Source organism: Saccopteryx bilineata, chromosome 6, assembly GCF_036850765.1.
Source record: "Saccopteryx bilineata isolate mSacBil1 chromosome 6, mSacBil1_pri_phased_curated, whole genome shotgun sequence".
Taxonomy (NCBI): Eukaryota; Metazoa; Chordata; class Mammalia; order Chiroptera; family Emballonuridae; genus Saccopteryx; species Saccopteryx bilineata.
This window is the reverse complement of record NC_089495.1, coordinates 73,470,262-73,496,007: the sequence shown is the minus strand read 5'-3', so window position 1 is coordinate 73,496,007 and position 25,746 is coordinate 73,470,262. Positions and strand designations below refer to the sequence as shown.

Sequence of the window (25,746 nt, the reverse complement as noted above, 5' to 3'; positions counted from 1 at the left end):
ATAACTACAGATACAAGTAGGATCTTTAAAAGTTTGACAATTTTATACATATATATTCTAGGTACCACAAACATTTCAAATTCAAAATTGAATTAATTTTCTTTCCTTTTAAGAACTTTCCTCTCTTCTGGTGTTTTGTGAATGATCCCACCAATTATCCAGGGGGTCTAGGTTAAAATATTTCAGTAATGTAATAAGCTTAGCCCTAAACCATGACCTATGAGCACTAGGTTTTCTCTCACAGCCATTCTCTCTTCTCATTCCCTATCATCATTGCCTTGGTTTAGGCTCATGTGTCTTGCATAGAATAGTGAAATAAAGGCAGTCACCTTTTTTTGTAGAAACATGTAAGAGTCATCTTTTAGAAAGATTAGATCTATAAAATGTTCCAGGGTTGGGGGAATTTTGTATTTAACTCAGAGAGTTAAATACAAAATCCATAATTATGGTATGCTAGCACTTCTACATGTTTACAATTTCATTCTTTCCTTTTCAAACTGGAACAAAGAGTTGTTAACCTAAGTCTACTAAGTGATCGAACTGAAACCAAAGATTTGTTGCATTTGGGATACCTGATGATTTCCATCTAGGTCTCAAATGTATTTAGTCTTGCATTCTCATTTGTGTTTCTCATTCATTTTATTGAATAGTAAATACCTTAAAGTCTGTACTCTATAAAGATTCTATGTTGGTTAAGACAACTTAGAAATGAATTCTTGGAAGTCTTTTTATACACAATATGTAATACTGTCGGTATTCAGAGCATAATATTAATCAACAATAGCTGTTAATTCCAAGCTATTAAATAAAACAACCAAGTTGTATTACCTAGCTAATGTCTGTAGGTAGAGACAAGGCATTTTAACAGGAAGATCCTCAGAAATGCCCTCTTTCACGCTGGGAAGCTGAGACTGGAATGGCTTTGCAGGATGGTAACACAGAATGCTTGGCTCTGCTGCACTGCTCAGAGACAGCAGGAAGAGTGCATTTGCTTTAATCACCTGGTGAGCTTCCATAGTGGGCAAGGCACGGGGTGTCTTCACTTGCATTGGTTTCCTCCTAGATTGTTTGACCTGGCAAAGGAAACTTTGTAGTGATCTTTTTCTATTTATAGACAAATCTTAATTTCTTAACCTAAGTATTTTGAGTATTTAATAAAAATTACACTTTTACAATCATTTTAAAGTAACAGTGATTACCAAAAATGACATTCACTTCATGCTTTTCCTGCTGATTGAAACTATATATATTCAGCAAAAATTTTAAACAGGTGTAGCACTATAATGAATGACTTTGAGTTTTCATGAGTTCTACAACATAATTAGGTATTAAGAAAAAGAGAGAGAGTGAATACAAAAAGAAAAGGAAAAAGAGGGAAAGTTGAGAGGAGGGAGAAGGTTAAGAGGAAAGCTATGTATATGTATAGAATAACAGTCAATTAATAATGAAGAATCACACAATAAACGCTTCTCAATAAGGCATATGGGCCACAGATTAGTTGTCTTGTGTTATCACAAGATATAGTTTATTATTTTAATAAAAACAGCTATCCTAGTACAGATATAAAATCTGTTTATTAATCTTATAAAGCTGATCTTTAATATCAATTATGTGGAGTTATCTGACAAAATATGATCACAACTTTTTTTTATAAGGCTTATCATTAACAGTATAACCAGAATAGAATAAAAATACCTTTTCCCTTGCAGCAGCCTGTTTCTCACGGAGGTATTTTTCTCTACAGCGATCACACACCAGATACCAAGTGCTTCCTCCTATGCCACCATCACCACAGTTGCCAGCCCAGCCTCCACAAAAATGGCCAATGCTATTATAACCCTGTCCACCAGCATAACGGCCACAACCTTGCAACAAAAACAAAGTAAGTGTCCCTAGTGGTCTGATCCTTGCCACTTATAACTTAATGACAGATTTTCTTTAAGTAAAGCAAAACACTGGAGTATGTCTCCCTTCCTTTTTTTTAGGTATTAACTATAGGTATATCAGAAAAATAACATACTTGACCAACAAGTAATCAATTAAATGATACCTAAAATACTCCATAGAGAGATGAAAAGAAATACACAGTGTGAGTACATTTAGATTTACTTAAGTATGCTAATAAAATTAAATAAAATATGTACAATATTCTGCAAGATTGATGTATTTTAAGGAATTACATACTTTACAAAAGAAAGTGTAATATGTAGAAAGAGAAAAAAATTTAACCAAACTTGTAATGGGTGAGTTTTGGAATACTAATTAGTGGTTACAGAAATCCTTACTTTTAAGTAAAATATAGTTTTCTGATGAAAGAGATAATTTCATTATCACGAAAATGTCCCCACCTCAATCAGTATAATCTAATTTAATTTGTAATTTTGAACAGGAAAACACTAATATCAAAGGAAACCTAATATTGGGGCCTTTTCTCCGTATATGGACATGTCATTATTTCTACTATGTGAGATACCTTAACAGCATCTTTGTTTAAAAGAAAACATTTAAAAAAAATAAACAGCATTCCATAATGCAACACATTAACATGAAATAGTACTAAACTGCCTTACCTTTTTCACAAAAAAACCTATACTGATAATGCACTTTAAAATTATAAGATACAATAAATTCTGAGCAACAGTTTCCCTATATTTTCACAGAATTTATAGAACATCTGAAGTTAGAAGTACCTAGTTCATTTTTTTCAGAAAAAGTACTCACACATATTTAATAATATCGTTTACCTGGGTGAGCCTGTCTCATGTGATATGTCACTGGGTATGGATGTGACTCTCCGCACAGCTCACAGATGGTATCTTTCTCTGGCCCTCCTACTGCCAGCTGGGCCATCTCACCAAATAAATTACCCCTAGGCCGAACTTCTGCCTTTTCTTTTTTCTTTTTTTCTTTTTTGGCTTTCTTATTCTCTTTTTCACACTCTTTCTTTTTAAGGACTGCACAAGAACCAGGACTTGGAAAAATCATATTCTGGGAAGCTGCTTTGATAGTAGCCAAAGAGATGTCTTCCCAGAATGCCACTAAATGTTGTAAAGTTAAGGGAAGAGGAGATTTAGACTTCATTGGGTGGTGCACGGACATTTCAAAAGTGGCTTCAGTTCTCCCATCCTCACATTTTTCATGCAGAGGTGGTTCCTTAAGCATAGACAACACCTTATTTTTGTTGATACTACCCATTTTGGATATATCTGGTCCATGAGGTGCAATATTAAACATATTCAGTGCAGATGATATTTCCAATGAGTGTCTATTTTTCAATTTGGTTTCTTTTTCTTCTGAAGGCTGTTGGCTGTTTAAACTACTTCTTATAGGAGCATGTTCTTTGGAAAGTTCAGGATTAAATTTTAAGAATGAAGAACAAGCCATTGCATCGTGCACTATGCCTTCATGCCACAGGAAAGAGGCAAAGACTGCTCTGGCACACTCAGCCACGGAAGGAGACATGGCTTGTTTGGCTGGCTCTAAAGGTTTGGCTCCATCTCCTTTGAAGAGAAAGCTGGATTTTTCCTTTTTGGGCCTGGTGTGTCTATTAGCACATTTTCGACTTATTTTTGGGGATGCTCTCATGTCCTGTTCCTCTTTCAGTGGGGCTTTTCCTATGCTGAAATGAACTTTATTTGAACCTTCATCCACACTCTTAAATTCACTGCTTTCATCACAGGCGCTATCTGTCAGACTGTTTGTTTTCAAAGTACTTGAAGTGCAGACTTCAACTACCTCACTGTGAAGGTTTTCTTGTACTACATGAGGAGAAGGAGCTCTATTTTCAGATCCAGGGGAATCTTTTGAATCCTTTGGTACTGTTTTTGGTTTTGGTGATGTTGAGCGTCCCCTCAGTGTTTCTGTGAGGGGGATTTTCTTCTTGCGGAGGGTATCTGGATCAAGTGTGTAGGAGTCTGATTTGGAACGTTCCCGAGGAGGATCAAGTTTTGTCTTAACAGGAGCAGTGTTTTTTTGAGGTAGATTTTTATCATGTGGTGAGGAGGAACGGGGAGAACTAGCACCAGATGGGCTAGACCTATTGGTTGGGAGAGTCTTTGGCTTAGGAGATGATGACCGAGAACCTGGTCCCGGGGATTCAGCTCTGAAACTAGAAGACATCCTCCCATCAGATTTCAGCGTCTGCAAGGTGTTATGGTTGGGGGACAATGACCTACTATGAAAATCTGACCTCAACTTTGCAGCATCAGATTTCAACATGAGGGATTCACTAGCTGATAAACCTTCTGTACCCCTTGGTTTCTTCTGATCAGCAGTAGGCCGGCTCATACGTCCATCAGGTTTAACTGATCTGCTGTGTTTGGAAGATAGTTCTGATTTTCCTGATGTGCAGACTGGTCTAGAAGATGTTGAGATAGTTCCTCTGTCACCTGTGAGGTCCATTTCATAGTAAAATATGTTAATAAAATTATAACTTACTGATAGCCACTAAACACTGATTAAAAAAAACACAGCTAAGAAATTTATATTGCTTTACAAAAATACTTGAAAAATAAAGCATAACAAGGGAATTATTTCTCATAAAATTTCTATTGTATCACTATAGAACCATTTCCATGAAAAACAATTTTTGTGGATGCAAAACAGACTGAACAGTGCCTATGCAACAGTATGAATTATTCATCATATCTGAACCTCAGCCTTACTATAATAATTAGTGAGAATTTAAATTCAGTCAGGGACTAGAAAGAAAAAAAATTAATATATATATATTTTATAATACAATATTAGAAAAAAATTGTGTTTTGGAAATATGAGTAGTTGAGCTAAATTTCCACTACAGTGCTATCTCACATCTTTACTAGGGATTAATGGTGCAGGTCTTGTTGAACTAGAAAACTGACTTTATAAATACATTTATCACTTTCAACTCCACAGATACAATTAGACTAATAAAGAGCTGCTTAGGAGACACTCTATTTAATGATTGGATTAGAATAATTTATAAGCAACATTATGAATGCCTAAAGGTATTATTAAATCCATGTAATTGAGGAAGTCTATTGTTTATAAACAGACTGTACTCTAGAAGCTTATACAGTTCATTAAGCTTGGCTGGTTAGAACTTGGAGCTTGTGTCCCCTTGGAATAAAAGAGGATCCTCAGAATTAGTAGTCCACGTCTGAATTGCAGGGGACCTTGAAATAAGGAGCCAGGAAAATAACAGATAAAAAAGATAAGAGAAAAATAATCTACCTTTCTTCTATTAAAAATACTAGATATTTCTTCATGGACACTATTGTTTCTGGTTCACTCAGTATATCTCCTTCCTACTCTTTCCTGATTTCCTTTGAGGCATTAGAGCCAGGTGCTCTTTGTTGCATGTGGTACAACCTACAACATAACTTCCTCCCTAACGTAAAAACTCTCACAGTCTTAGTGCAGGTGATATTAGTTGTTAGGAGGAAAGTAATCTGATTAAAGTGATGCATATCACTGAAATTCCAGATATAAATTCTAGAATTATTTATATATATTTTAAAAATATACTTAGTGCCTGACCAGGCAGTGGCGCAGTGGATAGAGTGTCGGACTGGGATGCTTGAGGACCCAGGTTTGAGACCCGAGGTCGCCAGCTTGAGCGCGGGATCATCTGGTTTGAGCAAAAGCTCACCAGCTTGGACCCAAGGTCGCTGGCTCAGGCAAGGGGTTACTTGGTCTGCTGAAGGCCCGTGGTCAAGGCACATATGAGAAAGCAATCAATGAACAACTAAGGTGTTGCAATGCACAATGAAAAACTAATGACTGATGCTTCTCATCTCTCCGTTCCTGTCTGTCTGTCCCTGTCTATCCCTCTCTCTCTGACTCTCTGTCTCTGTAAAAATAAAAAAATAATTATACACACACACACACACACACTTAGTATATTCAGATAAGCCTGTTAACTGGTTACAATGCAGGTATTATTTTAAGGGAGGAAAAGAATGTGAACAAGTTGAATAACATAGGGAAATATTTTCTGGCTTACTTGTATGTGTGCCTGTGCATTCAAGTGCACATATGTGTTTGCAATCATACTCTAGTTATCTATAGGTCAAGATAATATTGCCATACAATCTGCCCTTCTGATGGAAGATCTGCAAAAACTGGCATTTTTGTCTATTCCTCTTCACTGATAACATGTCAAGAATGGGTCCGGAGATATAGTTATATGTGTTGAATGAGTAAATGAATTCCTATTTTCTTAATGTTTCTTCTGCTAGTCCCAAATCTTCTCATTCTCCAAAAATCTACTTTTTATAATTATGGCTCCCAAAGCCACAGGGCAGAGGTGACAGTAACCATTATTATATAAGGGTTGGATGTTTGAAAGTTAAGTAATTCTGCAATAATAAAGTATGGCAAATAGCCTATTTAGAGCACACTTCAATTGCAACATGCCAGTGGAGTACTAATTTTTCATTATTAATCTCATAGCCAGCAATGCTTTCATCATCACATTTATTTTGGAAGCTGAACAATATATAATGCTGAATTTAGACAAATAAGTAGTTAATCTTTTATATCTGGCACGCCTCCCTCTAAAAGATCAATTTGTGGCCTGACTTGTAGTGGTGCAGTGGATAAAGCATCAACTTGGAACACTGAGGTCACCGGTTCAAAACCCTGGGCTTGCCTGGTCAAGGCACATATGGGAGTTGATGCTTCCTGCTCCTCCCCCCTTTCTCTCTTTCTCCCCCTTCCTCCTCTAAAATGAATAAATAAAATCTTTTAAAAAATAAAACAAAAGATCAATTTGTGAATTGGAAAGTTTACTTTCTAAAGTAATGATGCTCAATTCCTTTTAAAGTCTTTCCTCTGTGATTGAACAATTTTTAAATATCAGAAATACCATTTGTTATGTTCTAGCAAAAATGTTATACAGAGCGGGTTAGAGAGCACAGGCATCTATCTGTACACCTTAGTTTCATATCTCTAGTAGTGGTATTTCCTTAAGCTCTGTAAGTGGTGACAGCGGGAGTTTGTGTGTGTGATAGTGGTGACCTATTGGGAGTCCAGGTAAAATCATTTCTTCCTCAGATTTACTTGTCAAATTATAATTAAATTTTTGAAAAATTTACTTTTCTAAAACATATTTCATATATATTCAAAACAAATATGTCAAGTTTGTTATGTGTGGTAAACTTATATGCTAACTGATGTTTAACTTCATTGGGTTTCAAAAGTGTTAAGGTGTGTAGTAAATATTACTAAAAATTGTCATGTTATGGCTGCTTCAAGTATCAATAAATAAATATCTGGTTTAAAATCTTTAGTTCACATATACTTTCACATTCATCACTTAACTAAACTAATTTAATTATTACATTTATCATATGCTTATAGGCAAAATATTTTCTAACCTCAAAATAATTCTGAAAAACATAATACAGGACAGGATAGAAATTTAGTACAAACAAATCAGTAAACATGTTTAATGTTAAGTACTCATTCAGTAATGACCTACTAATTGTTTTTATGCAAAAATTGGAAATCCTTAATTTTTGACTCCATACTATACCATATATAATACTACACTGTAATATTATATGCCATATGTAATATATATCAGGTTACATAACACTATATATTGAATACTATAGATATCAGGTTATATAAAGATCAGGTTCTATAAAACTATTATTATACTATAATATAGTATAGTAGTACTGTCTACTATATAAAGAAATGTAAAACTGTTTTATCCATTTCTAAGAAAAAAGAAAACTAAAAATTACTTGAAAAACATACAGTATATTAAGACATTCCTGCAACTTTAAAAAAATTTATTAAATATAGGATTTTAAAAGTTTAAATATTACTTTCAGACAAAAATATATAAGTAGGCATCTATAATATTTTCAAACACCAAAAGCATATTTTTTAATTCTCTGAAATCAATTGTCAATATAGTTAAATATTACTAAGTTTAAAAATTTTAAATTAAGGGACTACAAAAATAATATCAGAAATTTAAAATAAAGAAAATGTAACCTAATTATCAAAGTGTTTCTCATAAAACATTAAAATAGAAAAATAATTTGTGCATCATATGTCAGAAAAATGACTTAAAGACTAACCTGTCATATAAGATTTTATATTCTTATAGATCACAAGGTGCTTCATGACTTACACATAGGGTGGGGCAAAATGAAATTTACAGTTGTTGATATGGAAAATAATACAATTAATTAATAAATAATACTAGAGTAAATCAGTGTTTTGCATATTAACAACTATAAACCTACTTTTGCCCCACCATCTTGCCCCTAAAGGACTTATTTTTCAACTCCTCAAATTAGGCACTCCTTTCTATAAACTATATCTAGTGTATTTTTAAGACATCATACAAGTTAGGAATTAAACAAGAGTAATAATTAGCCTAAAGATATAGTCAACATGTGTATCAGGATAATCAATACTGTAATATTGAACAGATATATCACAAATTAACCCCAAATATCAAAATTTAAATGAAATAATAAACTTTAATCTTAAAAAATGGAATGGGATGAAAATGACTGAGGTGAACTATAACTTTTCATTCAAATCACCTATGTTCATTAGGAATGGCCCATCCGTGAATGCACGCATACCCACCCTTCAGTTTGTGAGACAGAGATGAAAGAGCAGAGGCAGGCCCAGCTACACCATAATTTTTGTAAATGCGCTCACGAGAAGCAAGGTTGCGAGATGGAGATTCTATAGTGGAAAACATTGGCAAAGAAGTAGCACAGATTCAATGGAAAAAAAAGTTTAGCAGAGAGCACAAGCAGAAACAAAGCATTTCAAATGGTATGTATGACTTAATATTAAAAGTTCAGAGTCAGCTCGATTTTTCAACAATTTATAGTTCTCTAAAATTAAAACAGAAAAGAAAGGTCAAATTAATTAATTGAGATTAATAATGATAACTTCAACTGTAGTAACTTAAAAGTTAAGTAAGGCTCATAGCTCTAATAAATCAAATCTGAACAGTTCTTTTTAGACTAATACGTCTTAAATTTGGTTTTATTTAATTTGGTCCTCATTTACATATAAATAAAAACTTGTAAGTATAAAATTTTTTTGGTTATATAGTGGGAGATAAATGTTACTTATAGTTTAACCTATTTTCCCCTGGATTTCTGTATGGACACATGACTGATTTTTCAGTGTTTATCTCAGAACAGACTCAAGTTGACATTTATGGTTAACTACTGTATTTTTCTGAGTTAATCTTCAGTGAAAAATGTTAGTATCAATCCCCACATTTCATGTTTGTTTTATAGATCCTATTACTGAGATACCACATTTTGTTTACAAAATGTTTCACAACACAAAGCAAATTCACAAGTCATAGAAAAATGTTAAACACATTCATAATTTACTATGCAGAAAATGAAGTAATTAATTAAATAACATCTTTTAAAAAGAACCTTTAAAGTATAGTCTTTCAAAAGCAGTATCTAAAATACCTCTATCTAAATCTTTAAAAAATCCATTTTATTTAACATTTTAACTCATACCAATTAAAATAAATGTAATGAACTTAGCTGAAATAAATTTAGGTAATGAGATAACTTTCTTAATATTATTGGAATAAAAAATTGGATACAACATATACTTTTATCTAAACAGAAAGGTAATAATTGACTGATTCACTATTATGACCAAAATTAAAGGTGAACTACTCACAAACCAAAAAGTTATTCTATGTAAGGTATAAATATGTACCATGTATCAGACATTGTTCTAGCCATTGAGAGTAAAAAATAAAAAGAAATAAATTTCCAGCTCTATAGAACTTATCTTCAGGTGAAAGAGGAAATGAACAACAAATAAAAACATACTTGATCAAGTGGTGATAAACTTGCAAATCACAAGCATGTAGATGTTGGGTAATATTCTATATCTGGATAAGACTACTTATCGGGGGTCCCCAAACTTTTTGCATAGGGGGCCAGTTCACTGTCCCTCAGACCGTTGGAGGGCTGCCACATACAGTGCTCCTCTCACTGACCACCAATGAAAGAGGTGCCCCTTCTGGAAGTGCGGCGGGAGGCCGGATAAATGGCCTCAGAGGGCCACATGCGGCCCACGGGCCGTAGTTTGGGGATGCCTGATAGAGAGTGAGGTCTAGAAGAAACCAAAGCCCTGGGACATTCCTAGAAATATAGAATATAGGAGGATGTAGAAAAGAGACCAGAAAAGAATAGCTGATGAGGTAGGAAATATTCAGCAGGCAAAGGAGTTTCAAGGAAGAAAAGTCAACTCAGTCACACACTACTGAGAAGTCAAGTAAAATGAAATCTTAGAATTGACAATAAAATTTAGTTTAAAAAAGGATAAAGACTGACTACAACAATTTCTGCAGATAAAGATAGAATGGCAGGAGCAGACAGATATGCTACATGACATCAAGTCATCTTCAACTAAGTTTAAAAAATGTTCAAGTTTTAATACTATTGAACATCCTTTTTTTTTTTTTTTTTTTTTTTTACAGAGACAGAGAGAGAGTCAGAGAGAGGGATAGATAGGGACAGACAGACAGGAACGGTGAGAGATGAGAAGCATCAATAATCAGTTTTTCGTTGCCACCCCTTAGTTGTTCATTGATTGCTTTCTCATATGTGCCTTGACCGTGGGCCTTCAGCAGACCGAGTAACCCCTTGCTCAAGCCAGCAACCTTAGGTCCAAGCTGGTGAGCTTTGCTCAAACCAGATGAGCCCACACTCAAGCTGGCGACCTTGGGGTCTCGAACCTGGGTCCTCTGTATCCCAGTCCGACGCTCTGTCCACTGTGCCACTGCCTGGTCAGGCTGAACATCCTTCTTTTTGAAGTTGGTAAAACTCAAAAGGTACCAGGCACTACAAAATAAATTCTTATGCTATTTAAATCTCATATAACACATAGTCTGCAACTCTCATTCAAAATATCAGTTAGGATGGTGCCAGCTTTTGATGGAAGAGTTAATTCAAGGGAATTCCAAATGCCAATGTATAGTCTTTTGGCTTGGTTGCTAAAATCTGTGAAGACTGGGTTTAGCAAAAGAACACAGGGTCAAGAAAATCTAAAAAGGTTATTGTTAAATGTCTAAGAAATTAAAGTGTGACTGCAGGTAACACTTGTGCTATGCATTTAATTTTTACAAAATTTGCTCATTTAAATATATTTTGATACAGATAACATAAAAAAATTGTATTTTTCAATTTTAAAAAAGAAAGCAAACCTTAAGAGATATATTGATAACATGCAAAACTATAATATATCTCTCTCTCTCTCTCTCTCTCTCTCTCTCTCCATCCATCCAGAATCCTAGTCAGTGTATCAGGAGAAAAGTGAAATTATGTGAATGCTATAGGAGCTTAAGACATGAAATAGAATCTAAAAATTATTTACTTAAATGTTAGCATGCTAAATGAATAATAAAAGAATGAAAGCTAGAAAAAAAATTCTAATTTAGGAATAAAATAGAAATGAGCTTTTCACTAGAATATACCATTAATCCACATGATATGAATGTAGAAAGGAAGAGGAATAAAAATATGTAACATGGATAACCCCCCAAACATGATATGTCTCTAAATGACTTCTAGGTCTAATTGTACTTGGATAAAACATATATAATATGTTACTGAATATATAGTAAATCCCTAGTAAATATGGTTAAGGGGTATAACAGTAAGAAAAAGTATATTATTTCAGAATCTGTGACAGATGAGATAGGAAAATACAGAGCAATATTTTGTCATATATATCTCCTAGGCCTTAAAAATTTCAAGAAATTCCAAGAAAAGATTAAGGATTGCTCCTTGAGCAATAACTTAAGACACAAGAGGACTAGACATGCTCTCAGAAACAAAACCTGGTAGCAAGGGGGAAAAAAACCCTGTACATCAGACAAATCAGACACTTTTGATTAGGTGATTAACATTAACCATAATCATATCCTGCCTTCGGAAGGATACAATACCTATGTAGAAAAAAAGACAGCTAAAACTGAAACCAAAACTAAAAGGCTTTTAGAATAAAATACTTATGTTTGGAGAAAGAAATAAAAAGCAGGCACCAGTCACCATAACCACAGATAAATTAGAGGCATTGTTCCATTCTTTTATTGATATCGGGGCTGAGGGCAAGATTTTTGTTTCCATATTCTCTAACAAATGAGAACAGACAACCAGAACAGCCTTGAGATAATGTGAATTTCTTACCTGGCAAAGTTTATCTGGGATGTCGCCAAGGGATTAAAAGTATTAAATAAGAAGGTTAGAGTAAATGACCACTTGGCTTTTCCAATTTTTACAGTTTATGTAAGGTATCTGAGATGTAATAGGAAAAACAAAATTACTGGAGATAAGAGTCTCTCTTATTCAAGTCCTAGTTTTCCAGTTAACTGTAACTTTGGGCAAGTCACTGATTATTCCCTTATCTCTAAAATGAGAGCTAGGCGACTTCTTAGGCCCCTTTAACACTCAAAATGAACTATACCATTGTATGATATATCTAATAAACTGAGGGGCGTGGGGAAAGAGTCAATCCTTGATAATACATGAAAATACTAATTTAAAAGATAAATGTTTATTTGATTTTGGTGATGATATCATGGTATATAAATATGTCCAAAATCATCAAATTGTATAAAATTAAACCTCAATAAAGCTGTAACATTATGTTGTTTTAGTTTTGCTAAGTCTAAGTAATGAGATATACTATAGTATATTTGTTTTAGAGAAGAATTGGGAGATAAGGAAGACAATAAAAAAATGGATGTTAAATACTTTAAAAAATGCTTTCTAAATTCAATTAATTGTAAAATCATGGAAATGCTTTAATGATTCATTTTTACTCAGAATGTATATATGAATAATTTGATGATATATTTACAACTTATAACAATGCCATTAATTATGTAAATTCTATACATGTTTTTTTATATTCAAATTATATTATAATTTACCCAACTGAACTCATTTTTCCTTTAAACTTGCTTTCAATTCCATGAATTGGTATTAGGTAAGCATTTTATTTTTCAACACAAAGCCAGAAAACTGACATCCTTTTAGACTGGCTCCCACAACTGTGATTAGCATGTCCTGTTCACTTGACGGTGTGAATATTTCTAAACTTGTTCCTTCTCCTATATTTCCACTGTAATTTACCTTCGTTTAAGCCCTACTCATCTTTTCTTTGGCCATCCTGCCTCAAACATTTGGCCTTTCTGTAGGACCCTTTTCATAATATTTACAGTTCTTTCACCAATGTAAAACTGATCCTATCACATTCTTTATTTATAATTCTGTGGAACAACACACTTCTGTCATCTGTTCCTCCACTTTATTTCCTATACTTACAGGATAAGTTCTAATTTACTAAGTATGGCTTATAAGACTCTTCATGATGGCCCCATTCGCTCTAGTGGAAGATGCTGCCACTAGGGCAGTAACACTCAAAGCTTCTAATGCATTAAGCTTCTCAACTGAAGCATGGTCTTTAGCATGATCAAATGGGTAGATTCATATGAAGTGGTTAAAATGATGTAGGTTATATTGTAAATGTTTGATACGTATTAGCTATTACTATTTTATACCTTCTCTTTTTTCCTCAAACTACCAACACACTCTCCACATGTCTGGGCTGGTGACTGCTTTCTGTCTCACTGTGGAAAAAAAGCCCCCACAAAAGGAGAACATTATCAAGCTCCTAACACTAGACCCTTCTTCCTTCTCTCCTGTTACGGCAGGTAACAACTATTTGTGCTCTTACTTAGCCAATCTTTCCACTTTGGTTAGAGTTCATCCTCTCTCCAATGCAAGAATATTGTTCTGGCCATTCTCCTTTGACTACTGCATCATCAATTTTATTGTCTTTGTTGAATCATTCTCTTAGAAAACAACCTCAATGTTATTTTTTTTCCATTAAAAAAGAAATAAAACAAAAACCTCTCCAGATCTCACATCTTCTCTCCTGGTTTCACTTTATGTTGTTCCTATCCCTTACAGTAATTCTCAAGAGAGCAGGCACAGATATCAATCTCCCCCTTGGTCCACTAGAATATTGCCAAATAGCTTACTAAGTCTAAAACCTATATAAAAAATTATGAAATAAAAAAGTAAATTATAGAACATACTCTTTTTTCTCATGCCTCTGCACATATATATGGTAAGACAAGAAAAATTTGTAACTTTCATTTCTGTAACTATCCTATTTCACTAGTTTAACTGGTGAGATAATTTGTATATATTATTTCATAATTTGTATATAGGTATTTGTACATTTATAATAAAGTAATTTTGTTAATTAAAACATCACCAAATTAATTTACTGTGCCATATTATTTCAAATTCCACAAATTAGTGAAAAATATTACACTTCAGCAAAAAAAAGCCCTGAAAAATTATTAATAATAATGCTCACAGAAATTTCAGATCAAGTTGACATGAGAGGCAGTTTATATGTATCTCTGTAGAGCTCGTGTACTTTTCTGGGAACTTGAGTTATTACATTTACAAAATATTTTCCTTTCAAACCAAGCTACAGTCTTAAAATTAAATGATAAAGGGAAAAATAATCCAAGTAAAGCTACTAATCTATATCTATCTATCTATAAAAGAACAGATTTTGCACTAATCAGTAGGCAAATTGAATATTTAAAAACATGGCCTTTGTAGTTATAGCAGAACCGGCCTCATGTTCTAGATTACCATCTTAAAGTCCAAAAGGTCAGAAGGATCATGAGGACGCTTGGCCGCAACAAGCCAGTTATCCCTGTGGTAACTTTTCTGACAACTCCTGCTTAAAAACCAAAAGGTCAGAAGAATTGCTACCATCTTACTATGAATGTTTCTATAGTAAACCATTTTATCTCCTTCCTCTAAGCCTGTTTCCTTACCTGTAAAATGGAGATATTATCTCAAATGAGGATGTATTAGAGTGCTTAAGTGCCTAGTAGTGATAATCAGTATAAGCAAAAATAACAATATGATCTTCTATACAGTGTTTTATTTTAGTATCACAAAAGTATAAAAGAAGACTCATTTTACTAATTAGTAAAGAAAATATGCACAATCCATCTTAAAGCAAGATGAAATGCCAGTGGAATGGACGGCAGTATAGTTTAGGAAAGTATAACTAACTCAGGTAGTCTTAACAATAAGCACTCTGCCACACTTAATTTTCCTAATAAGATATGATTAATACAGTTCTAAATTATCTCCAAAATATTAAAACTACTTTTAGACTACATAGCTATTTTAGTTACGCTAAAGATAAGACTTTTGGTTTCAGGAATTTGAAAGTCAAACTTCAATGATATTCTACTGAGAATAAGTGCTTTGCAAAAAGTAATTCCCATTTTGCAGTACAGTCAAGTAAGGATCAGAAAATTGACTAATTAAGGCATTTCTCAGCCATGATTTCAAACTTGCCCCAAGATGGTGATAAACGAAGTGGTGGTACTGATAACACTTAGACACAATACATATAAATTTAGATTGACATGTCAGCTGAAAACCTATTATCTTTTTAAAGAGACAAGTATGATTTATTATAGTCTTTATGTATATATATATATATATATTTTTTTTTTTTTTTTAATTAGCAAGAGAGAGAAAGAGATAGACAGGAAGGGAGAGAGATGAGAAGCATCAACTCATAGTTGCAGTACCTTAGTTATTCACTGATTGCTTTCTCATATGTTCCTTGACCGGGGGCTATAGCAGAGCAAGTAACCCTTTGCTCAAGCCAACATCCTTGGGCTCAGCCAGCAACCTTGGGCTTTAAGGCAGAGCTCTGGGCTCAAGCCAGCAACCATGGGGTTATGTCTATGATCCCACACTCAAGCCGGTGAACTCAGGATTTCGAACCTAGGTCCTCAGAGTCCCAGGCCAATGCTCCATCCACTGTGTCACTGCTTGGTCAAGCTTAATTTAAAATATTTCATTAAATAATTTGGTAAAATAAAAATAGTAATTACACTCATTTCTGAGAAGATGTGTAATGACTCTTTAGATAGAACAAAAAGGTCTTTATTCCTTAGTTCTTTGTCTACTGCCACTATGACATTATCAGAGTAATTTTTGTTTAAAAATTTTATATATAATATGAATTTTCTGCCTGATTATAATTTATTTTCATGTTTTTCCCTTGTCCTTATGTTTAAAACTTCCTGCAACCTGAATACTTCTAAATGTAAAAAGTCTATTATTGTATAAAATGAATAAATTAAGTCTTTACTTCTCTTTTCATTCTCTGATAATGTTTACTAAGGAAGGAAAAATAGTATTTCACACACATGTCACTTATTATACTTCCTCAAAATACTTCTTTTAAGAGAGCCAAGTGAACATAATATGTTGAGACTATTAGCTAAATTGACACTTATATTTCTAAACTAATTAACTTCATTAATTGAACTTGCCTAATGCATAGTACAACTCTAGAAAAGTTTGTGTGTGTCTGTGTGACAGAGACAGAGAGGTAGAGAGAGGGATAGACAGGGACCGACAGGAAGGGAGAGATGAGAGGCTTCAATTTTTTGTTGCGGCACCTTAGTTGTTCATTGATTGCTTTCTCATATGTGCCTTGACCAGGGGGCTACAGCAGAGAGAGTGACCTCTTGCTTAAGCCAGCACCCTGGGCTCAAGCCCGTGACCTTGAGCTTTAAGCCAGCAACCTTTGGGCTCAAGCCAGCGACCATGGGTTCATGTCTATTACCCCATGCTCAAGCCAAGTGACCCCAAGCTCAAACTGGTGAGCCCGCACTCAAGCTGGTGACCTCGCACTCAAGCCAGTGACCTTGGAGTTTCAAACCTGGGTTCTCTGCGTCCCAGTTCGACGCTCTATTCACTGCACCACTGCCTGGTCAGGCAAGAAGTTTATATTTTTGTATACTCTTTACCCTTAAGGTAGATAATTATAGCATAATGCATAACATTATTGCTAACTATATATTACCCTGGTTCCTATTAAAAACAAAACAAACTGGCATTATCTTAAGTTATTCTTAATAATAGTTATCAAGGTAATTTTGTAGAAAAATAAGTTAAATCTCAGTGTGAATGTACTTCACACTGGTCATGCAATTAAATTCAAACAATGGGTGTGTAAGCAGACTTTCATAAACCGTCTCACTCAGTGAGTGTACTTATATATCGTATAGCCAACATGTGAACTGAAGGCCAAGAACATATTGTCATATGCAAGAAACTTAAAATTATTTGGGAGTGTCAGGAGAAAGTGTCAGAAAAAGAACACTCAGTTAAGTATAATTTCTTTAGGTTTATTTTCCATATTGGTATAAGTTACTATCATGGATGAAAGGCTAGAGCAATCCTAGGAGGCAGAACTGGAATCAAATGATCAGTTTAACATATTAAGAATGAGAACAACAGCAAAAACATAAAAAGTAAGAGAAGAAACCATCTGGGAAATTTGGAAACCTTAAAGTTGCTATATATTTTACAAATACCAAATTCACTTAAAAGAAACAAACCTGCCCAGTATAGTCTCTCTCTCCTCCACCTACTACTAGTATAGTGAAATAGGTTTATTCTGTTGGGGCATCTCTAAATAATGAAGTAATTTTTTATGTCATCTCAACATAAAAAATGAAAGTTATCCCTATAACTGGTGCTTAGCATAGTCATGCATATTATAAAAGAAAATTTTAAACTAAATGTTTTCCTAACATGTTTTATAGTATATATTTGCAAATACAGAAATTAGAATATAAACCAAAATAGTCATATTTAATAACTACATTTTAAAAAAGTGTAACTAAGAACATATTGATATGTCTTAGCTGCAGAATGTCTTAGCTCAGAATAGCTTAAATGCTTCAAAAATGTGGGAAGGGATAACATCCTCATTATATAAAACCAGTCTGGTGAGTTGATCAATAATTAATGACTGATAAACAACTCAGAACAAGCTTCAGAAGTGCTTGATGAGGCAGGGAAGACTGACAGACTTACTCTGAAGCTGAGGCTGCTGGAAGGACAGGGGCTGTCCGAACACAAATGGGCTGTGGACTAGGGAAGAGGGAGGCTTTGCAGCTTGATCAAAGATGGAAGGAGCTGGGAGATTGGGCCGTGACTGAATTGAATTCAATATGGCACTCAGTTGGTCACCTGCAGTGGGCAAAACAGTCAACACTACAACTTGTTATTAATCAACATCCAAAATGGCAAAGTAAATGGTGTTTTATGACATTCAGATAAAATTAAACACTAAATAACACTATGCCAATTCAGAAATGTGTGGAAGTTGATGATCATTATTCTCAAATTAGGGACTAAAAGTTCAATGTTGGAAGCACCCCACAAAATCTATTATAAAAGCCCAAATCCATTTAAATTCATATATAACATCTAGCAGCAGCATGGAGAATACAGAATCTATGAAAAATCTATGATACATTGATTATCATGTAAGTACAAATGAAAATCTCAGTAAATGTCTTCTATACAGCACCTGACAATTATTATTACCCTGCCTCTTATACAGTATATTTCATGCAGAAACAAGCAAATGCAAGATGAATTATTTTTTTTAAACATAGGATTCAAGGAAGGCAAAGTATATGTTACTAACTTTGTAATATATTTATGTTATAAATATTCTTTTCAAAATTGTTACTGACAAAGAAATTATACATTTTTAAAAGTATGAACTCTTTTGCTTTGATAATATAAAAACCTATAAGACAATAATATAAAAAGGAATATGAGCTACCTAATTTGAATAGTATCTCAAATATGATTTCTGACATTTTCCTTTAAAATAAAAAACAAAAGACATTAAAAGGAAAACATTTTTTAAAATATAAAATGTAACTGGATAGATGATAGCTCCTCATTTATGAGAATATATATTAGTTTCTATGATGCTGAAGAGGAAAAAAAGCATATCCAGACACATGTATAAACTGGAAAACAGTACCAGCCATATTCCTTAAATATAACAAAGCTTCATGAATAAAAATTTCAAATCAGGTACCAATAGGAATAGATTTATATGGAAAGAACTGTGCACACAGCTATATATCTTTACTTTTAAAAAATTATTGCTGTAGGTTACAATAAAGATTTTAGAGATTATGATGGATTTTTTAAAAAATTGTGTTAAAGAGAATTTTTGAAAAAAATAATTTCATAATCTTGAATACTATAAATATTTAAATAAAATAAGACCTATTATTGTTAAAGGTAAGATAAATAAGTGTTAGATATATTTAATAAGATTAAAGTTTCTTAATTTTTTTGCTTCATCTAAATCAGGGGTCTCAAAGCCGCATGCGGCCCACCGAACAATTTTGTGCGGCCCGCAGACTAATCCACGAAGTTCAAAATATTTTGGATAAAATTAAGTAAGCCTAGGGGCCTACTTGTATTTTTCATTTCTCTAGCATCCTAGCTAGATATTAGCTTAGTTAACAGCAGTTGTGATGCGAACTACAGTTTCTGGTCGTTTTGTGACACTGAGTAAACTGCATGTACGATTGTGCTTGTTGTACTGATTTTTTTTTGTTTTCAACTGCAGTGAGAAAAGTGTTGCGTAACAGTTGCCTTTTGTAGACCTAGTGCGGCCCGCCGAACAGCTGTGATCTTGCTCTGCGGCCCACATGCTGAGTTGAGTTTGAGACCCCTGATCTAAATAGTTAAAATGCCTATTAATAAGTGCACACTATTTTTGATCAATATTAGCAAAAAACACTTTTGAAAAGTAATGTCATTATTTCTATTTAATAACACGTTGTCAGCAACGTTTACATCTCTTGAAAGTGATTTTTATGTTTTAATAAATTATATTGTAAATACTGATTTAAACTGATGCTATCAGTGCAATTTAGACATTTTAGAGACTGAAAGCCTATACTTTGAATTAAACACAGATTTTAAAAAGATTACTATAGAAGAATAGTAGTGGTAAGTAAGCCCTGTAATTTTAAATTAAGGATTGATGATGGTAGAAAGGGACATGAAGAAAACCCCACACAGAGTTGAATTTACCTGATTTAAGTATGAAGGTCTAGCTAAAGTTAGCTGAGATATGAGCTATCAGAAATGAGTGAGCATATAGTACACAAACCTATAGGAGAGACCAACACAACAGAGTAGGGAAAGCCGAAAGGAAACATTATGATTAGGCTTCCTTCATAAAAATATTCTGTGGAAAATAATATCCAATGAAGTGGTTTTATTTTAAAGTGAATATTTACTCTATATTGAGGTAATTTGTTTTTTGCCGACTATTTCATTATTTTACTTGCTCTGCAAGTCAGGTATAATGACACTGTATTTATTTTTTTAAATCAAATCCTGTAAATTAGTTTAAATAACACTTTAAATTAAAAGTATTTCCATAAAGGTTATTTTCTCCTTTTTGCCCATAATTCAATTGTAAGCCACCTGCTGACAATATGGCTGATTCTGAAGCAGTCAGGATCAGATTCAAGGAAAAGAACATAAATATGTTCAAATTTATAGACAAATAAAATTTTGGATTAAATTCAGGTATAAATTATTTCAAAATAACTATTGTTTCAACTGTCTATGATGTTGGTCTCTTCCATTAAATAGTCAAAAAGGTTGCGTATATTTCCTACCCATATGGTTTAGGGTTTTTGATTCTCTTTTTACAACTTTCATCTTCATAATACATACCAAACCCAAAGATACCAAGTCATGTAATTCTAAACTAACTAAGATAATTTGGTTAGACATTCAAAACCATAAAAATTTAATAAAGCTGATGTGCAATATTATTTAAATAATTACTTAAAATATTTTGATTTTAAATGGATCACTTTGGAAAGTTATTTTTTCTTAAAACATTACTCCTAATAATGGCTAGATGATAGAAAGCAGTTCCTTTTCTAGATGTAGTGACACAGAATCTTTATAATATGAATTCAAACTGAGTGTCTTTTAAAAAGTACAGTAATTAGTAAATTTAAGCTAAAACTAACAAAAGCAATACATTAAAAAAACCACTGTTGTAAACATTTTAATTGTTAGTCTTCTTCTACTAGTAACAAACTTTAATGAAATTTTGTGGGTAAATTGTAATTAAAATGGGTAGAAGGTAAAAAAAAAATTAAAATTAGGTATGCATAAAACTACTTTTAAATACCTACCTTTATTATTTCCAAGTCCATAATCAAATCCTTGGGCACTACAACTTGCCCCTTTATTAAAAGCTTGTACTGAGAAAGGGCTTGGAGGAGGAGTTTGAGAATTTTGATCCAGGAAAACTTGTTCTACAATAAAAGGCACAGCTATAAAATTAGTTTCTTATGTGTCATATCATATTTAAAGAATAAAAAGAAAATTACAAGAAAGATTTTATGGTCAGATTTAAAAAAAAACCTCATATTTGGATTTGATAAGTTTACCAATTAGGTCATTGACACTAACAAGGTATGACAAATCTTTGTTTTCATTTATCAGATATACAATGAAATTTAGAAATGGGATATTCTCTTATGGAGTCAGTTTACTTTTACTTTGGTAGAAATACATCACTGAATGTATACTAATATTTCTGGACTAGACATTTATATTTGTAACAAGTTTATACAAGGGCATTTTACAAAATAAGAATGGATACATTATAAACCAGAAATCAAAATATTCTGTATATTATTATTCAAATAGGAAAAGAAGTATTCAAAATGTTAAGTATATGGTACCAAAAGAAATTTTCACTTGTAAAATATTTTAAGTTTTGAATGAGAAAATTTAACTTTTAACTTATTTTTATTTACTTTATGAGGATATTTTCCCTAAGAAAAAAGATGATATGCCAGGTCATGTAGTCAGAGCTATTAACACATCCTGAAGTCAACAAATGAATCAGAGTTTTATCTAGTTTACATGTGGTAACAATGCAACAAAAAATTGGTAAATAGAGTAAATCCCCTATTAACAATCAAGTAGCTATAAAGTTCTATCCAATATAATACTAAAAACACTAATGCCATAATTAGTCATGTAATGTCAGCAAAAGGCAAAATCTGCTAAATAAATAGTAAAAAAGAGAATAGTATTTCTTTAAAAAGAACATTATGAATTTGAAAATAAGGTGTTTCTTTTTTAAGTCAATATCCCCTTACACAGAACATGAAACTAGAAGAATGTGGTGGAGTGTTTTCTTCCCCCTTTAAATGAGAATTCCGCAGTACCTGTGGTACTGTATAATCTATCTCTGTATCAGCATTCCTAGACTTTTTTAATAAACTAATTATTGCACTTCCCTTAGGCAATGCTGTTCAGTATAAGATATCTCAGCAGCGAAATATTTCTTCTAGAAATACTCAGGAACAGTCATCCGATGGAAAAGACAACATTGCTCTTACCCTCTAGACCAGGGGTCGGGAACCATTTTGGCTGAGAGAGCCATGAACACCACATATTTTAAAATGTAATTCTGTGAGAGCCATACAACGACCCATGTACATTAGGCATTGTCCAATAAAAATTTGGTGTTGTCCTGGAGGACAGCTGTGATTGGCTCCAGCCACCTGCAACCATGAACATGAGCAGTAGGAAATGAATGGAGTGTAATACATGAGAATGTTTTATATTTTTCATGTTATTATTTTTTTTTATTAAAGATTTGTCTGTGAGCCAGATGCAGACATCAAAAGAGCCACAGGTTCCCGACCCCCTGCTCTAGACTGAGAGTGGTCCAGCACTAAGTGGGAAGTCTGTTTTAACCAGAGCAGTAGCTTTGCTTACTATATAGTTTTATCTATAGATACCAAAGACCAATAAAGACTTTTTACAAAGAGGAAAGCTTTTGTTTTACTCATATTACTTTATAAAATTAATTTACTATAGTATGAAGTCCTATTATTTCCATATTAAATGGTTACATCCTAATACAAATGAGCAGACTATTTAGATACTGTATAACTACTCTTGGAGGTTTTAAAGCACTAACTTCTGCCCTGGCTGATTGGGTCAGTGGATAAAGCATTGGCCTGGCATGTGGACATCCTGGCTTTGATCCCTGGTCAGAGCACACATGAGAAGTAACCATCTGCTTCTCTGTCCCTCTCTCTTCCCCTTCTCTCTCTCTTTTCCCCTCTTGCAGCCAGTGGCTTGACTGGTTTGAGCGTTGGCCACCGATGGAGTTGTCAGATGGATCCTGGTGAGGGCACATGTGGGAATCTACCTCTCCCCTCCTTTCACTTAAAAATAAAGCACTGGTCCTAGCTGGTTTGCTCAGTGGTAGAGCGTCAGTCCGGTGTGTGGATGTCCCGGGTTTGATTCCAGGTCAGGGCACACAAGAGAAACAACCATCTGCTTCTCCATCCCTCCCTTTCTCACTTTTCTCTTTCTCCTGCAGCCAAAGCTCAATTAGCTCAATTAGAGCAAGTTGGCCCCAGGTGTTGAGGATGGCTCCATGGCCTCTGCCTCAGGTGCTAAAAAAATGGCTCTGGTTGCAATGGAGCAAGGGCCTCAGATGGGCAGAGCCCTGATAGGCTTGCCAGGTAGTGGGGGTGCATGCAGGAGTTTGTCTCTGCCTCCCGCCTCTCACAAAAAGTAAAAATAATAATAATAATAAAGCACTAACTTATCATTTTCCTATCACCCCATGCTATTTAAAAGATTAAGACTCACATTATGACTATATAACTATCAAAAGAGCAAGGATCATTAAATGATTATTAATTGTTCATTTGTCTTTCATATAGAACTTATAAAGTATCCTCATTTTATAATTTAGAAAAGTGAAACACAACAATATTAGGGAAATTAACCAAGGTCACATAACTCAAAAGTTGTTAGAGGTGGCATTTATACCCTGGCAGTCCACTCTCACATATTTCACTATACTGTCAGTAAAATGTCTATTAAAGCCATAAAAAACCTTTTGATAATCACCTAAACCACTCTCATATCATTTAACTATGTCTTACATAAAGCTGATCTCACTTTAGGTATTTTCATTTATATATGAAAATTTCTAACCAGTATAAATATGTAGTAAATATAATATGTAGTATGTTGTAAATGGACATGTTATTTTGAAAAATGTCTGATTTACATCAAATGAAGGCTATTTCCAAAACATAATAAAGAACTGTTCTATCATCTCAACATTATTTTATGACATCTTTGATTAAGAAAAATTTATCTGTAAAGATAAGGAAGGGAGCAGGTTCTCAACTTGTGTTAAGTAAAGTATCAATGCAGTGCGTATGTGTAACGAGCACAGGTTTAAATTATAAATGAAGATTCTGGTTCAAGTCATATAGCTGCCATGTATCCAGCTGCAAAACCATAAATAAGTCATTTAAAATTCTATGAGCTTTATTTTCCTTACCAGTAAAATAAAGATTATGTAACTTATCTCAAAGGCTTATTGTGGGGAAAAAAGGTATAATTTATGTATAATGTTAATACATCTAAATATACTCTGTCATTCAAGCAGGTTTCAAAACTTTTTGAATCTATTTTGCTTTTATGGCTATACCTGTTGGATAATAAATATTATGCTTATTTTTATAGCATTATTTTGATATCCTTACTAATATTTTTGGGACTCAACTTGAAGTTATATAACTTAGTGAGCAACTAGTATGTGCCAAAATTGTTTCAGAACTAGGAATACAGAGTTAAAAACTCTGTGCCTACCTGTAAGGGACTTACAATCTGGGTATGAAGAAAAAAAAATTAACTTCAATATATTATCAGTTTAAGTCTAGAGGTGAATACAGTTCTTTAGGAATACTGAGGGAATTCTTAACTTTGTCAAGATTAGTTTAAAAAAAGCTTTACCCAAGTGATGATGTGGCCTGAACTTTGAAGAACTAGTTTTTGCCACTATGAGAAGAAGAGAGGGGGACAAAATGGAAAATCTTTTATTAAGTAAGATCGATGTTGAAAAAGGTAAAATGATTTTTCAAGTTGAAATCCTAACAACAAAACAGAAAATCCCAAAAGATGCTTTGCATTTATTCAATGCTTCTTTTCTGAGACAAAATTCAATCGAATAAAATTGCTTGGGGAGAAGTGTTATGATTGGTGGTTTGAAAATCAGACTTCCATTTAATGGAAAAAAAGGTAAAACATTTACTCTTGGACTGGCACAGAAGAATAATCACACAAATTCATATTAATAAAAAGCATGTATTACAAAGATATATAAGCTCCACATTTTCTTTCAATTTTTTTCTCTGATGTGCATACATTTAGTAGCCACAAATTTTTCAAACAAATGTTAACTGCAAGATTTCTTACATTTGCTTTTACTTAGAAAAATACACAAAAAGCTCTTTACAATGAAACAAATATAGGTACAATACACTTTAAACTTCTGCATTTCAAAGGTTAATTGGAATAAATCACAAATTTAAGCCAACTTGCCATCTTCATGTCGGAGGTACTGGTTTCCGCCTCTGTCTCTAGCTAAGGACCAGGCCTCTCCTTCATCACTCTCACAGAACTCTACCATGCTGTTCTTATCCAGCTGCACCCATGTACCTTCAGTATTGGTTACCTAGCACATAACAAAAAGCATGATTGATTGGCTTGATTCTTTCACGGCACTCAGGCTGAAAACCAGCAAAAAGTTTAAGAGTTTTGAATAGTGTAATCATTCCAATAAATATCTACCATGAAATTAGTTTCTGAAATTAAGACCACATCCTGAGGTAAGACAGAAATCAGTATCAAGTTGTGTAAAATATGCTTATTTATGACTTCAGTTAAAATAATTTTTAAGGCATAAGAATAATCTCTAAATAACTTTAAA

The 25,746-nt window shown here is 33.4% G+C and overlaps 1 protein-coding gene across 16 annotated transcripts in view; it reads right to left on the bottom strand.

Annotated features, from left to right (window-relative positions):
• The window catches only part of MYCBP2 (MYC binding protein 2), a 333,902-nt gene that overhangs the window by 47,788 nt on the left and 260,368 nt on the right, over positions 1 to 25,746 (bottom strand). For 8 of the 16 annotated variants that reach the window (XM_066236389.1, XM_066236395.1, XM_066236388.1 and 5 more), the window contains 7 exons: positions 25,359 to 25,491; positions 21,119 to 21,241; positions 17,955 to 18,134; positions 8,599 to 8,700; positions 2,745 to 4,388; positions 1,696 to 1,865; positions 829 to 1,073 (listed from right to left, as the gene is read on the bottom strand). In XM_066236389.1, coding sequence (XP_066092486.1) covers positions 829 to 1,073; positions 1,696 to 1,865; positions 2,745 to 4,388; positions 8,599 to 8,700; positions 17,955 to 18,134; positions 21,119 to 21,241; positions 25,359 to 25,491 — 2,597 coding nt within the window. The remainder of the gene's footprint in view (positions 1 to 828; positions 1,074 to 1,695; positions 1,866 to 2,744; positions 4,389 to 8,598; positions 8,701 to 17,954; positions 18,135 to 21,118; positions 21,242 to 25,358; positions 25,492 to 25,746) is intronic. The other 8 variants (XM_066236397.1, XM_066236394.1, XM_066236399.1 and 5 more) reach the window with 5 other exon arrangements.